Source organism: Calonectris borealis, chromosome 1, assembly GCF_964195595.1.
Source record: "Calonectris borealis chromosome 1, bCalBor7.hap1.2, whole genome shotgun sequence".
In the NCBI taxonomy this organism is placed as follows: domain Eukaryota; kingdom Metazoa; phylum Chordata; class Aves; order Procellariiformes; family Procellariidae; genus Calonectris; species Calonectris borealis.
The window spans coordinates 211812705-211830062 of NC_134312.1; the positions used below are offsets into that span (position 1 = coordinate 211812705).

Here is a 17358-nt window from a genome sequence, read left to right on the forward strand (position 1 = left end):
ACAGATTGGTACAATTTTCATGACATTTCTGTAAATCTGATAAAAACTACTGTGTATTCAGTAATAAGAAATTAAACTAATGGGAATTAAAATATGCTTAAGGCTGGGGTAGGATTACAGTGTTGCAAGACAAAGATTCTATTAATTAATCTAATTCATATAATCTGACAAAGACTTCCAATAAAACACTGATTTATTCTTCTTTTTTCTTTTTAAAATACATGCAACCTACTGCAATTTCCGTTCCCTGGCTTACCTCGTCTTTTTTCAGTTGAATGTGAATATAGTTCATCTTTTCATTAAGTTCTAGGGTAACAAACACCATTCAGCATCACCTGAATGGATTCTAATAAGAAAAAGCCCCCAAAAGCAAAAAAAAGCAATTAGCATGTCAAGGTCTCGCTTTAGAACACAAACTATTACCTGGAGAAATACGCAGGGTAAAAATGAGATGGAATTTGCATAGGTAGTTATTTGCATTGAGTACTATATTAAATTTAATGTAACTGTCCCAGTCGTGGCTGTCTGATGGACCGACAGAAAACCACTCTTCACCGAGTACAAGGAAAAAATACTGTTAACACCGTCAAAACTGTTCTCTTGTAACAGTCCAACCTCAGGGGTCAGTTCTCTTTTAAAGAAATGCTTGAAATGCTGGCTGGTGTTGCAGCTTGACAAACAACCCGATGCCATCTAAAGCGACAATGTCAAGCCCTTTAAAAATAAACATTTAATTTCAGTATATTTTGGGGGATTTTTGTTTTGTTTTGTTTTCTTCTTGGCTTTTTTATTTTTGTAACTGTCTGCTGTTTCCAGCACCATCTCAGAGGCTGGAACGTTTCATTCCTTCCTCTGCCGGTTTTGTCATTTTCCACTTGGCAGATACTGACCACCACACCCCGCTGCTCCTCAGGGCGCAGCAGTCACCGGTACCGCCGCCTTATTTTCCTTGTCTGTTATCCATATTGTCAGTGGGATTTACAGTCCTGGAATGTGATTTCTGAATTAATACGCATTTTCTTTTCCTAAGGAATACCTTATTTTGCGACCAGAGCTGTGTAAAAACACTGTAATTTTAAATGATGAGTGGGCCGTGGCTGTTTTGAGATAAATCAGTGATGCAACTGAGAAAGCCAAGCAGGCATTTTCACCCGACTGCAATAGTTTTAAGATCAGGTAAAATTTTGGACCTAAACTATGCCATTTGTCTTCCTTTGTAAATTAAGAATTGCTTTTAGTTTTACCAAGAAATATTCTACTGGTATGAACTACAGAATTTCTGAAATTATTATGCATATTATGTTTTACATCTCTTCTCTAAATATATTACTCATTTGCTTAATTCATTCAGCAATCTACCATACTGTCAACCAACTACAGTAACCCAGAAATATTTTCTGTGTACGGAAGGGGGCTTAATCACTAAGCCACACCTTCCTGCAAAGCTTCAGTATTTTTGATTGGTAAAAAGCATTTCTCATTGAAATAATACTGAAGTGGAGCCCAAGCCCTCCTCCATACATACGACTGTTAAGTTAATTAACTTCTCAGGACAAAATGCTGATCACGTTCAATGACAAGATATACTATCGTTTTCAAGACAGCTCCAGCGGTGGCTCTGGTGGTACAAGCGTGTATCTTGGGTCAAGCTTAGGTGTGAAATCCTTGAAGTTCTTAGATGCTTCAGTACCAAATACATCTAAAACTTTCCTGTTCATGAGAGCAAACCTGAAAAAGAAGAGACATGAGAGAGTGAACAGATTTTTCATTTACTTTTGAAAAAATAAAATTATTAAAAATTGTTTTATCTTTTAAAGTTATTAATTGAATTTATTTATAGAATTATTAAAATTATTTAACTTCATGAAAGACTATCCAAATCTTTGAAATACAGGCTTCAGCCTGCACTGTTTAGAGACTACAAGTTTTTCATCTTGGGCAATAAAGATTTAAAAAAAAAAAAAAGATTTGACAAATCTGATCAGTAGTGCTTTGTGTAGATACACTTTATATAACACAACTTGTGGAAAAGGGGAAAGGAGAGAGTCCCCTTCTACTTTTAACGTTACAAAAAAAGTCAAACCAAAATATACTCCTCCTCTTTCTCACCCCAGCCTCGCAAACTCTGTCCATGCCTGCTCAAGAGCGGGTAACAATTTTATGGGTGTTACAATCTATTTCCATCCCTTTAGTCTTCAAAATTGTTGAGTGAAAGACCTATGAAACGTCAAAAGAATCTACCCCTATGGAGACAGTGTCAAAATTACTATTACAGAGATTTACTTCAGATAAAATAAACGAACAGAATAGAATTTCTTTTCCCTCCTCTCTTTCAACTACAGCAATCTTAGGATTAGCACAAGAGGGAAAAGTGCAGCCAAAATCGGACATCTGCACTGACATCATCCCCTGCATCGTGTTTGTACAGCCTCAGAGGTTGCCTGCAGACTGCCTGCAGGCATCTCAAGGAAAGCTTCCCACCACGTCTAGCAATGTATTCAGTCGCCTCATGTCCAGCTAAGAGCGTTCTGTGCCTTGGGGAGCGCAGGTTCAACATGCTCCAGGACTGGCCTCTGATTTCACTTCTAGTTTTAGAGTCTGGAGAGCTCAGGGTCACGACAAACGTTACCTTTTATAATCCCATTCATAAACTGATCCACATCATGATTTGGATGCCTTGTTTCTGCCACACAGTGCATCAGTATAGTAGTGTACATTTCACTAAGTTGTGTTTTTATAAATCAGATACAGCTAAATCTGTTTTAGAAGGTAAGCATTTTAGATCCCCGCAGCAAATAAAGAAAAAATATCCAATAAGATATTACAGTGTAAATTTATGGTTATAATCAGTGAAAATTTTTCATTAGTTTTCCAACTGAAATAGATGTCCTTTCCCAACTGAAATAGATGATGTCCTATAAAAAACTACTGAATCTTCAAAGTATTCTTAGGAAATACTCTGACATTTCTAGTAATGCTTTTAAACATGTAGTAATACCGTGTTGTCGATCAGCATACATACTCAGTGATTTCTTCAACCCGTACAGTTGTTTACCAGATTCTTCATATTCCACTGAAATCTGAAAGCATTCCACCCTCCAAGTGAACTAAAGATAAAAAAGCCTTCAAGTAAAACACTCCTCTGCTAAATAATCTTAGCTAGATTTAAGCCTTTGCTCCTGTCATTAGACTAAACCTAGCAGTGTCGCTTCAGCAGCAAAGAACTTCAAGTGGACTGGAAACCATTTGAAAAGCAAAGTAAATACTCAGGAAATTAGCCCATACGGACTCCCACGGCTCTGCTGTTGACAGCGAATGACATAGAAAGCTGAATGTGATCAACGGCGTGTTTAGACAAGCCATAACATACTCCCAATTACATACCTGCCCTTTGTTAGTCGTAAAAGAAACTTCCAGTACGAAGGTCTCAGGTTCTGAACTTCCATGACAGCCTGCAAGGAGAGTATTCTGTCAAAGCCAGCTGACAGCGTCAGGCAAAAGCTTCATCTGCTACATTACGTTGCCAAAACCAGTGAAAGGATAGTTATGGAATTTTTTTTTTTTTTTTAATTTTTTTAAAATCATCTCATGATTCATGGACTGAAAGCAGCTGTGATCACCTGCCAAGGTCCAGCGCAGTCAGCGCACTCACAGCTGAATTCGATGCTCTATATGACCACCACCAGCACAGACTGATATTCCCAGGAGACTATCTTTCAAAAGTGGTGGCAATTAACTTAGATCTCACCGCAAACAAAGCAACAATAACCCTTATTATTCCTACATGTGTGATTTTGCACTTGCGGATGCCAAATTTACCTGCTATTTTACCCCCCACTCACTCTGCATTTTGTGATCTACCATTTCCTGGAGTCAGTCATTTCACGTTACATATCTTAAATAATGTTATATAACCAAAATTCTGTCTTCTCTCTATTCCATTACTTTTCCAGGTCACTTATGAATCTAGTGAGTAACGAACATCTCAGCATAGATCCCTTTGCTAATTTCCCCCTCCTTCCTCCCTCCTAAACCTAGTAATTTACTTCCAGTCTTGGGCTCCTTTTCCAACTAGTTATTAAGTAATGGAAAAAGCCTTTCCTCTTTTCTCGTATTAACTTTATTTCTGTTAGCCTCATACGATGGTCCTTGCCAATAGTATTTTGGAGATTTCAATGCTGCAGACCTTTAGGCACATCCCAAGCAGTAAAATATCAGTTCACTTTGATACTAGAATGAGAAATATTCCCAAACGTATGGGAACAATGAGGAGGAGGAGTGGAACTGTCCGGTTAACCACAAGACAGCAGAAGCCTGCTTTAGGGACGTTTTGTATTCTCTTTATTGAGGGAGACAAAAAATACATATAGTTATGGAGGTCCAGAAAACATTCAGTGGGAAGCTTCAGCAGAAGGTCTAGAAATGGAGAGATGTAGTGGAACGGTAGAGTAATCTGGGTACCACTGAAAAGGAGCTTTTCTAGCTGATGCAGCCGATAAAAGGACTGGGGGTGAAGGCATGTAATTGACTTGGAAAGTGCAAAAGATGATAACTACAGCTTGTTTCAAACATAAAACTTCAGATTTTCTTACTAATTTTTGCAGATTCTTTCAAATAGGCAACTTTAATTCAAGTTAGCTGAAAGTGAAAACTTCTAGTTGATTAAAAAGTCATAAAATATTACAATATATTGTTTGAGAAACAGTCTATTCATATGCTTATGAAAGCCCATACATTTATATTCATCTTCTCGGGCAATGCATTTTGAGATCCTTTCCAAAGAATTCAGTGCTTTGTATAATGTAATCAGCTATAAGCATACGAGAAATTTGAGTCCTAGAAACGATCTTCCCACTGTGACACTCAAAAGCAGGATGCAGGAGTCCCAATTCACAGCATCTTGCTGGAATCGCTATATCACACTCTCTTTTCTATATCCCTGTATCCCTGTATTCCTCATTTCATTCAACATTTGACTTAAACTAGAAGAGCTTTGTGTTCTGTTAGAAGACAAGGTACTTACTGCCTGAAAGCATATCGATGTAGAAATGGCATAGATGATGCTGTCTGCATGAGGAAAATAGGGAACCTTCCCTGCTTCAATGCCTTTGAAGTACATAGTCTATGAAAATAAACAAGAAATGCTGAACGAAACAAAATAAACAAAGTAAAAGTAGCTTTTTACTTTTTATTTATTTTACCTTTTCAAAGTAACATGTCAACATTACTAACCTATGCTCATATATTTTTGTGTATGTCCACAAACGTGACATTGATTGAGAGAGCTTATAGAAGTTATCCAAAGTCAATAGAATAAGAGGCTATGAATGTATAGAACAGGACCTAGCAACAGCTTAGGTGTTAAAAGGGTAGTATAGATCTTAAAGATAAAAAAGGGAAAGTTTGCTGTGTTAAATGCTTCATTTTAAAAAAGCAAAAGAACAATGCAAGAACTATTCCAACAAAGTGAATATTCACTGTTCTTAAACAGCTTGAAATCACATACTTTTCTTTCTGAGAAAACATGTAAAGTTTATTTTCCTGAGCACAGCTTGACCTTCCAAAGCAGCACACGCCTCGTTGGTCAGTTACCCTTTGCTTGCGTAAGATGATAAAAGTAGTAAAAAAAAAAAAAAAGAAAGAAAGAAAGAAAGAACACACAGCACTTTTCTTATTTCACTCCAGCCACAATGTCTCAAAGTCCAGAGAAAACCATCAGCAATACAAGATAATATTGTTTTTTTACAACTGGTGTTCTAAAAGTCAGTATGGATAAATCAGATTTGCTTTTATATAACCAATACGTGAACTACCTTCAGAGCTTGATCTAGGATTACAAGGAGCAAGAATAAACAGAGTACATCTTCCCTTTTTATGTTTAATTTTATACTTAAAAAAAAAGTTCCTTTTTTTTATATTCTTTGAAATGAATTCTGCTCTGGTAATGGAGGTGGATAAATATCACTAGGGAACGAGGCCCTCAAGGTCTGCAGGAGAAAGTTTTGTGATTCGGGGATGATGCATAATAAGAGAACGCTCTCAACTTATTCCAGTGGTGCTACTGGGGAAATAACCATGACTAAGTCCTGATTTTATGGAAAAATCACAGTCAGAAATCAAAAGCTGGTTAGCAAAGTATAATCAACATACCCAAACTCTACAAACTTTTTTTTTTCCTGGGCTCCTAATTTTAACAAGTTCATAGAAATAATTCAAGCCTGAAAAATAGTAATTAGAACGAAGTTCATTGCAAAGCTGGGAATTTAATCAGTTGAAGTATACCGACAAACAACTCCAGCTATAGACTAAAACCTAAGCTATTTTGAGTTATCTTAGATTGTTGAATGCCAAAATTAGGGAACAAAGGCAGGAAGTTAAGCTGTAGCTTTTGGCAATAAATCTGCAATTAAGGACTAGGTCTGATTTATGTTTCTGGCAGAATAGACATTCTTGGAACTTTCAGATTCAAAAAATCTGCAAAAGCTACAAAGCAAAGGGCTATCAGGAGATTAAAAAAATTCATGGAGAGTATACATGGAGAACAGTGGATAAAGGACTTTTAAAATGAGTCACAGAAAAGAAAATAAGAAAGAAATGAGACCACAGAACGGCACTGCCTCTTGGCACACATGTACTGAAACACACCACCGCCACACAACTTTATATTACACTGAAATTGTCTGACAAAGCCTGTGAAGTTAATTTTCTGTTTCTGCCTTGAAAAAATAGATGAAATGAAGCACTCTGTTAGGAGGGTAATATCTTACCTCTACTAATTTGGACACCAGATACATAGAGATAGTAGTACTTTTGTAAAACATCATAGAAATTCCTGCTAGACACCCTGTAACAATTAGAAAACAAAAGCATTGTTAAGATTGTGATTTATTGTTGCTGTTGCAGTATGTCAGCTCAACAGACACTGCGTAAGATTATTCTTTCTGTTGCTACAACAAAGTTCAGTGATGTTCCTGTGTTGCCCATCAAAATATGGTTTATGTCATTAAAAAAAAGACAGTTTTGAAACCCTGAAATAAATCTGTAGTTCAGTGCTCAGGAGCACAGCATCAAATTTCCTCTCTCATCCCGCAAGGAGGAGAGACCTCTGAGATTCCAATACGTGATAGAGGCACAAACAGCAGGGAAGGGCTTGCACCACCACACAGAATTCATGGCAAAAGGGGATCCTTCTTCGGATCCAGTGGAGCCCATCCTTTCAAAGGTGTATTCTGTCACGTATGGAAGAGTCAGTATTTGAACCTCTCATCTCTACAGTTGGAAAATAAAGGACAAGTTCACATTTGTGCATACAATAATATATTGTCCCTGAAGCTGACTGTAAAAAACACCATTTGATTGAATTTGCCTTACAATTTTAATTGCAACTCTTTGTTTGAAGCTACTTGAAACAGCACTGTCGCTTTGACACAACCTTGATGTACACAGTCCTATTTTCATCACAGAAGCCTGAAAAGGGAATGGGAGGACAGACAAGAGAAGTGTTTGCAGAGTCCCAACAGAGGCAATATAAACTTCTTGTCACGGACTCACCAGCTACAAGTGCATGAAGCTCATCATCTAGGTTTCGTACCCAACGCAGGAAGCAACTAGTACCCTGTAGGTGAACAGAGAGCAGGATTAGCCCTAGTTATTTCTCTTTCATAACGCATAGACTGAATGTCCTGGTTTCGGCTGGGATAGGGTTAAATTTCTTCCTAGTGCTGTGTTTTGGATTTAGTACAAGGAGAATGTTGATAACACACTGATGTTTTCAGTTGTTGCTAAGTGCCCTCCTAGTCCAAGGACAGCTCCCGTGCCTACTGACTGAGCTAGGTACACGAGATGGGAGGGAACACAATCAGGACAGCAAGCCCAGCTGGCTAATGGGGTATTCCATACCATGTGACGTCATGCTCAGTATATGAACGGTAGGCGTGATCCAGGAAGTACCGATCGCTACTTGGTTATCGGTCAGCGCGGGTGGTGAGCAATTGCATTGTGCATCACTCATTTTGTATATTTTATCATTATCATTATTATTTTCCCTTTTTTTCCCTGTTCTATTAAACTGTCTTTATCTCAACCCACGAGTTTTTCTCACTCTTACCCTTCCGTTTCTCTCCCCGTCCCGCTGGGGGTGGGGGAGAGTGAGTGAGCGGCTGCGTGGTGTTTGGCTGCCTGCCGGGTTAAACCACGACAGTCCTTTTTGGGGTCACGATATTCCTTTATAAGATAGCAATATAGCACACAGTACAAATTAGGAGTCTAGTGTGATAATTCCCATAATCCACAGTACCTAAAACATTTCAGTGTTTTAATTAACAGTTTACTGCTACCATTTCTTTCAAAATCAGAGAGCAGATCAATCTAATTTGAATACCAATCTAATTCCAAAGCTAATCTTGAATTCACAACATCTTAATTTCTGGAGTTGTCTAGACTCTTTCCCATGATAAAGCCTCTTTTCAACTACACACCAAACACCTTGAGATTTTTCCATACATCCAATAAATTCTGGAACCAGGAAAACACATTAATCTAAAAAGTTAGAACTGCATATGATTAAAAGACACAGTGAAACAACCTGTTTGTTGACACAGACAACAATACACCGTGGTTCAGGCCAGAATGGATGTAAGTAATTGTGGCTCAGGCTGCATTAAAATATATTTCATTTGGATGACTGCAGGTTAACAAATGATCCAGATTGTTCCACATCTGCCATCTCCTCTGCATTGTTTTTTTAACTGTTTTGGAAATCCATACTTTTTCTCCAAATTTTATCCCTGGTAAATTTCTGTTTGCTTCTAAATGGTTCGTGATCTGCTTAGTAAGGCCCAATCCAGTACTGACGGCACAGAGAGAACATTATATAATTCAGTATGACAGTCCGCTGATGTCTGCTTTGAGATACGTGTGTCAGCCTCTTAATCCCTCTAATGTGTGCTTTTCATGGAATCAAAGAATGATTTATGTTGGAAGGGGCGTCTGGAGATCATCTGGTCCAGCTTGAAGCAGGTCTAATTTGAGCAGGTAGCTCAGGAATTTGTCCAGTTGAGTTCTGAGCATCTCCAAGGATGGAGACTACACAGTCTCACTGGGCAACCTGTTCCAGTATTTGGCCACCCTCACATGAAAACGTATTTCCTTATATTTCTTTGGAATCTCCTGCATTTCAGCTTGTATCCACTGCCTTTCAACCTATCACTGCACACCTTCAAGAGGTGTAGGTAGCAATAAAATCTCCCCTGAGCCTTTTTTCTCCAGCTTAAAATCCAGTTCTCCCAGCTTCTCCTTGCATATCATATGACCCAGTCCTCAAATCATCTTGGTGGCCCTCAGGTGAACCCACCCTTGAAAAAGACATTAAAATTAAAATGAGTATCTATAGAAATAAATTACACTTTGCAATTGGAGCTTTTAAAAGACATCAAAACAATTTCAGCTTTTGCAATTTAAATACTCTTTTCTCTCAAGGCTATTTTCTTAAAGGTTGAGCAAAAATTTGATTTTCAAATAAACTCTGAATGGCCCATTTGCACTTTGCCATCAGAAATTTTAAACTCTGTAACCTTACAAATTCTTGTCTCTCAATCTGACTGCAAGTCAAGTGAAATGCTGTTTTGTTTACAAATAACACTTGTTTTTTTTTAATTTTCAGTAAGTAATATTTACCCTGAATAATACAGAATTATCTTAACTTTGCAGAGCAAGTAAAGTAGCAGTTGAAAAATGACACGTGTGATTAAGCATATAAAAGTGCAAAAGCCCCTTCAGCACTGCACTATGCAATATATTCTCCCTTAGGGCGTGTGCTTCGTCACATTCTCTTGGCATAAATAAACATAATTCGATTAATTCCAACAATGCTGTATGAACGTGTCTCAGTTTGCAATCTGTCATCTTATAATGGTGTAGAAGGGTAGATTTCCCAGTGGTAAGTGCAATGTCTCCTCAGCTGCACATGATATATGTTCTGCAATCTCCTGCTATTTAGCATCAAGCAAGAATTCCAGATATTTGAGCCAAAAAAATCTGCAAATGGCTTCTCTCTGGCAACACTGCTGCTACTGCAGTCACTACTTGTGTCTACACTAAAATGTTTTTGTGTAACAGCAAGTCCCTTTGAAATCTGAATTCACTTTCTCCGAAGTGCCCTCTATCTCCTGATCTTGATACCGTGCTGCAAAATCCACCTGGTTTACTCAGAAATGATAGAAAAAACACATGGAATTGGAAGACTAGTTTTCTATTTACGATTTGATTACTGCAATACTATAGAATTTGTCGGTGACACGCTGTAGCAAACAGTATCAGTAATCTTAAGCAGCTAGACTTTTTAGCTCTTCGTGATATTCTGAAAAGTGAAATAAAAAACATGGCATTCGTCATTTCCATATGTTATAAACTTACTTTGTATATACTGACGAAAGATCCCAGAAAAGCTCCAAGCTGGAAATTTTCCTTGTTGTAGAAGAGGGAAAATAGTCGGGATGGTTCTGTAAACAGATGCCGGAAAGTGGATGGAATCCGAAGGCAACACTGGATCAGGTAGCCGATGCTAAACATCCTAATGAAGCCCTGGAGAAAAGAAAGAAAGATTTTGTGGTAAGAAACCACAAATTCAGAAAAAGGAAAAGCAAAAACATCTACAGAAGTACTTATTTTTGACATCGAGCAGTTTAAAACCCACTCTGCGGATACTATGTAAAATGAATCCTCATCTTCAAACTCAAGACCAGTTTTTTCTCCTGATTCCCCTGTAAAATAGCAGAGGCAATAAGATCATAGACAATTGACTCTCCTTTAATTTCTATGAATATCTGAAAAGCCTCAAGGGACAAACTCTATTTCTCTTCTGCTCCAAAATTCTGTCCTTTGAAATAATCCTGATGACTTCATTTCCAGGTTACTGACCAGCTTTTAACCACAAATGGGTATACGGAGGAAAGTAATGCCGTGGACAAAAAAAGCACTTCTACACTCAAATGTCTGGAGAAAGCACTAAAGGAGGAAAAAGTCCACAAAACATAAATTTCAGAAAGTGTGAGAATTAGAAATTGACCCTGATGGCTTGGCACATGCTCCCTCAACCAAACTGGAGGCTGAGTGACGCCTGCAACAAGAGAAAGGGCAAAACTGGAAGGAAGATTATGTGCAGAGCTACTGAGAAGGATAACATGGGTTCCAATGAATTTTTCTTACTACTCCACCTTGGATACAGATCTGCTTTTTCATACCATGTCACAAAATCACACTGACTTTTTCTTTCCAAATTCTTCTCCCCAGTTTCTTATAAATTCCTCCAAAGCTTCCTATCATTATTCTTACCCTATGGCTGAACTTCTCTAATCATTCTTAATAAAATCTATCAATTTTTTGGCTGGAAGATACCTTATCCGAAAACTGTCTATGCATTCACCATTGGCAAATAAGGCAGGCACCCAATGCTCATGATTTCTGTAGTTCATTTTTCAGAAGATACTCAGGGACACCGAGAAAATTCCAGTTATAGGGACAACTGGCAGAGGGCTTGATGGAGCAACCTTTCAAACTCAGAAACTCGAAACATTTTTGCCTCCTACAGACCTTTATAATGCATCATAAAGCTCACAAAATTTTATTGTGGTTAAAAATCCAGTAATAAACTCTTCCTGAAGCAATTACTCTCCCTGCTACTCAAGAAGTGGTTTATGAGAATCAAGTGGAAGAGAATATATTGTGTCATTCAATGATCCAGTAGCTATGAATGAAAAATTTCCCCTTCTTCATCTGCTACTCTTGTATGTAAATTGTACATACTGAACAGCTAACGACCCAGCGTTTTCTGATGGTGCAATGAAAATGCCTACTGAAAAGTATGCGAGGTAGGCAGAGATGTAAATACACTGTGAATTTTGTGTAGTTAAAATGTCAAAATTGAGATGAGCGTGTATTCGCCCCTAAAATGAAGAGGTACCCTAGTGTGAAGTACATAGCCCTCGTCTTCCAAAAAGATTAGATGATTATGATACCAGGTACAATTATATAAAAAGAAAGTCCTAAACCCAGCAGTTATGAACAAAGCCCAAAACAAGAGAACAAACAGTATGGTATGTTTGACATTTTCACCCAGCTGTAGGAAAGGCTACTCTGATGGGGCGAGGAAACACTTAAATAAATTCCAACTGGAAACACTCAAATATACCCGTGATTTTATTTTTATGAGTAGCCTACTTAGAAGTGCTGAACTGAAGGACTGAGGCTGTTTTGATGAGCACCAAACAGCAATAAGTAGTCCACAAAATCTTCCTATTTAGCTCATTAAATCAACCAGGTGAATCCATATCACACTTACAGGTGTTTTTCAGAGTCACAGAAAGTATTACAACTTATAGTCAATGCACAATTTTGTAACTTTTCTCTTCCATAAAAAGATCTCAAATGATAACGGAGGTAGAGAACAGTAGAGTATACGCAGGACACTATAATAAGCATAAGTGAGTGAAGAAAAATCTGCTAAGAGCCATTCCTCCACAGAGATTTTGAGCTGGGACTGAGATCAGCCAGAAGTAGCAGCACAGTGAAACTACATATCTGCAAAACTCATGGAATAAACCTTTTTTTTTTTTCTTTTTGAGAAACAGATTTCTTAAAAAGTTAATAATACAGTCAAGATATTGGCTATAACTCAAATTCAGAAAAGCACATGTACGTAAACAGAGTTCAGCAACATACCAAAACTCAGTCAACCTGTTGCAACATATTAGGAATTAGTTAAAATAAGTATTTAAAATAAATTAATTAAGATATTTAAGATTTGTTCTGGGTATACGGTTGCCCATGTTCCTTCAAGAGACAGAATGCAGTGATTACAATCACCAGAAAATCATCTCATATTCTTTTTGGTCATCCTAGTCATTAGGTAAGTTGTGAGGGTCATCTGGTGTCATCCACAGCATCAGCAGAAAAAATGGACAGTTGGATTACTACTGCTGGCTAATGTCTCCTCACTGTAACCAACTGGAATAACAAGAGAGGAAAAATACTGTTTGACTGCTTCTGGTAGCTCTTTTCAGACATTTACAAACCCAAAGCATTTTAAGTATTTAAAATTTGAAGGGAAGTCTATGAAATCAGGTGGTATGTCATTACTAAATGTTACATAAAAGCTATCATGGATTATGTCAAGTATCTAATGTGCATTTAAATATGAAGCAGGAGAAAAAGAGCATGCAATGACAATTAAAGCACAGATACAATAATGAGAAGACAAGATGTTCAAAGGTAAGGGAAAATATAGCACAGAGGGGAAATCTGGCAACAAGCAGCTCATCAGATCATTACCAGATTTGAAAGCTCCCTTACAGATATGGATTACAAAAACATGCTCAAATCATGTCAGCTGACAGTTATTACTGATCGACTCTAGGAACAGCCATGGAGAGAACTAAAAATGCCTTAAGAATTTTGGATCTTTAAAAATCCAAATACATCAAAATAAAATTCTTCACTCATGTTTTAATTTAAAAAGAAGTCACAGGAAAGACAGGAAATTCAAAGATCTGGCTGCCACTTCAGTGATATTTCCCTGATTATATTATTGTAGTCAAGAATAATTTATACTAAGATGCTATACGAGACTGGTACAAGAATGAAGTATTGTTCAAATGCACATGTAGAATGTCTTATAAAAATGTCTTTTTTTAAGTTATTATTTTTAGTCAGACTTAGTTCAGCTTCATTATCAGTTGGGTTTTCTTCTCCCCTCATCCCCTTTCAAGGGTATATGAAATGTGAACAAAATGATGCTGAATAAAGAACTGAATAGGACAGAGACTCCTAAATATTCCATTTTTGTTTTCCTGTTCTTTTCATCATTAACACATCTTCCTACTCACCTAAAAAAGGATTGAAAGAGTAGCATCAGGACGGTCTACTGTAATCTGAGGAACTCACAACCTGGAATCAGATTTGGGTCACTCCACTACAGCGACCGAACAAGACTAACTCTTATTTCTTGGTCACCTTTCTATTTTAAAGGCATTTCAAGCTCATTATATTCCATAACGGTCAGATCACCTCTCTCTTTACCCATGAAGTCACACACACAATCATTCTTCCAGCAGGTTATGACAGTTTTCCATGGAGAAGAGGCATCAGTTCCATTACAAGTACTCTAACAGAAATCCTTACTTGTTTGTTCTAACTGCGCTTGTAAAATAATACAGTGTTATGAGGGTACTTACAGATTTGACTGCTGAGCAGGCAGCACAGAATGCATACGGATTTTGTGCGAGATTAATAAATAAGCTCAGGAAGCAAGTCTGGACTAACAGTAGTTAAGAGCTAATTACTGTAAAATATACTTAAGTAATGAAAGACAGCACTTTACGTAAAAGTGCAGCAGACTGAAGTTATAACAACGCACCTGTGAAAAACGATGCACTCTAGGAGATACTACCATCAGCAGAGATCTGGAAATGCAGCATATCAACCCATAAAATCACTTCTGCTTGATTTTAATCTTTGTTTTGAATATAATATTCACTGCAGTCTCGGACATTGATTCTGAAGGCCAGACACTGATATCTATGGGGAAAACACGGCATACTCTGCAAATGAAGGACAGGGAATGTTTGCTCCCCAGACGATGCTGACCAAACATGAGCACTCAGAAGATGGGATTCAAAGTGGGCCAGGAGGCAGCAAACAGTAAAGTTACTGGGCAAGGCACTGAACAAGCACAAAGCAAATGGAAAGTCTGTGTCCCCAAAGACGTTATGCTTTGAAGAAAAGAGCCCATGAATGAAACATTAAATGGACTGAGATAGTGGTGAGAGGTTGTAAAATCTTAATTTTAATCTGGATTCTGTTAAATGTATGTCATACCTACAACAGAAAAGTGACATAACTACCCTGAACTATTTGTGAATGCTCTACTGCATATTCTCATCGTAATTCAGCAGAACGCTTAAGCACCATCCCAAATCCTACCAATTCCAGTGCAGCTTATATCCATGTTACACAGTGGTACGCTGACATACTGCAGTGTAAGAAGAGTGTTAATACAACACAAAATGATGTTGTTAATAAACATATATGAATAAATGTTGTGCTAGACCTCTTCTGATGCTAAATTTAAGCATAGCTCTTCTGAGATAACATTAACTGTATATAAAATTCTAATTTTAAAAAGTTATTTTTCAAAGTAATATATATGAAAAGCATCTGAAGATACTCAAATCCATTTTTGCTGCTCCATATATAAAAACGGGTAAATTAAGTGATTGAGATCTTCTGGAGTCTTACCAATGCCTAAAACAGGCACAGCAGGTGGTACCACCTGTGCCAACCCAATGCCAGCCAAAAAAATTCTCTACACAGTACTCCTCTGAAAAAAAATGCGCTGATCACATTAATAATGGAGGATGAATTATGCCACCGGACATAAACAGCTCTTCCCGGGTGCAGCAACTGTGACCAATCTCTCATTACCCTGAGCCCTTAAAATAAATGAACGGAGGAGCGAGCCCAGCGCCCGGCAGCAGCGTGCCAGACCCGCGCAGCTGCACGTGCGCCAGACCCGCGCTGCTGCCGAAGCAGCACATTCCAGGTGCTCTATTTAGGGTGGAGTCACAAGTGGGCTCAGCCGTGAAGTGCATCACATAGTTAAACAAGTTCCTTGCTCGCTAGTCCATTTTTTCCCACAGGTTTTATGTTATTCATTCTCTCCAGCTAATCTGAAAGACCGGAGAACTTTAACCCCACCACCACCCCGTCCTAAATTGAGAAAATCTGTTTTCAGGCTTGTCACATTTTCAATACAAGAAGAATGAGTAACAGGCTCCTTTCTCACTTCCTAAGTATATGCTTTTTCTGACTAAAGACTTTTACCCTGTCTTTGCCAGAGTTTGTCAATCTAATTTTTTGTGCACTTACTTTAATACAATATGAGATGCAATTATCTCCATAGTGTTTACAGCACCTATGCCTTGGGCCGTGTTTGCACCTGCAAAAAGCACAATGAAACACATATTAACTCGTAGCTGTTTTCAGCGTCATCAACAGGAGACTTCATAAATTTTTCTTGCCTAAAAATACATAAAGTGCTATTTTCCCACCACTCATTCTCCCCATTACCCATTGAAGGGCACTGTGAATTTTTATGATGCCATAAAAGGACAATAAAAACTAACAATACTTCAGTTGTACAGCAAGAAGTGTCTGCACGCTTATTTGGATCCAACCTCTTGCCATGCTACACATTAAATACAAAATTAAAGAACAAATTTTCTGCTCTGGTCAACAAGGAGAAGTGATGTGACCCTTCCCAGTCTGTCTCTGCTTTGTGGTTCTGGAAGGTTATTTGACCAAGCATCCGTTATCTGTGTCCTTACATCTTTGTAAGGTTCATTGGAGGGCAATGCAGAACGTACAAATGCACAGAGATACCCTGTGAGACTTCTCTCAATTACAATCCTTTCACTTCTGGGCTATTTCTTCTACTGTGTTGATTTTTATGTAGCTCTTACTTCGGACTGAGAATTTGACCTTAAGCATTTAAAAGAGACTGGCTTGGGATGGTGGGACGCGTGGATTGTACAGTTGTTAGCCCTGCATTATGTAGAATTAAAAGAAGTAATGTCATACCAAGTCTGAATATTATATTTTGCTATAGCCAAGTATTTAAGTTTTAATGCAAAATAAATTACACAATTTATATACTGTGCCAAATATCTTGGAAGTTTTGAATCGTGTACTATAAAGTCTAATGGCCATAAATCATCTGTGAGGTCAGTTTATGTAGCAAAAATTGTAATGAGAATGTGATCAGGTTACAGGCATTTAGACTCAATTATATTGAAAAGAACCATATGGAAGAGAAACCTGTGAGAGCATTAGGACTGAAAATTGAAAGTTTTCTGAATGTCCGAGTTGGGAGTTTCAAAACCTTAAAGAAAAAACGCTCTTCTCCACCCATAGTCCCTTGATCCTTGTATGTAATGAACAGTGGAAGAGCTATGAACTAGCAAACTGAATAAGGGGTGTTTAAGACAAAATAGGTATAAGCAACTCAGCTAAAAGAATCTGTATATGGCTGGAACTGCCTTCTCCTTGTAGGTCTTCTGTTGTCTAATACAGTTGTGCCTGAGAAGCCACTGCTGACTTCCCGTATATTTTTCAATTAAAAACCACAGCAAATCATAGGAAGTTGCCATGTGATGTAGGTCACTTCATTTTTGTTCATTATCTGAGCAAGTAAGATAAGCCACTACTTTGAGAACAAAATGCAGTTGGAAGACTTGTTTCTCTCCCGCATGTCAGCAGGTAAAGATCTGGTCATAAAACTGCTCCTGGAGAGGTCAATTTTTTATT

At 37.8% G+C, this 17358-nt stretch overlaps 1 protein-coding gene across 2 annotated transcripts in view; it reads right to left on the reverse strand.

Annotated features, from left to right (window-relative positions):
* Window positions 1-214: 214 nt before the first annotated feature.
* Window positions 215-17358, reverse strand: part of TMEM135 (transmembrane protein 135) — a 185549-nt gene continuing 168405 nt past the window's right edge. For both annotated transcript variants that reach the window (XM_075140179.1, XM_075140180.1), the window contains 7 exons: window positions 15922-15991; window positions 10414-10581; window positions 7552-7615; window positions 6768-6844; window positions 5024-5122; window positions 3385-3452; window positions 215-1728 (listed from right to left, as the gene is read on the reverse strand). In XM_075140179.1, coding sequence (XP_074996280.1) covers window positions 1596-1728; window positions 3385-3452; window positions 5024-5122; window positions 6768-6844; window positions 7552-7615; window positions 10414-10581; window positions 15922-15991 — 679 coding nt within the window. In that variant the 3' untranslated portion in view covers window positions 215-1595. The remainder of the gene's footprint in view (window positions 1729-3384; window positions 3453-5023; window positions 5123-6767; window positions 6845-7551; window positions 7616-10413; window positions 10582-15921; window positions 15992-17358) is intronic.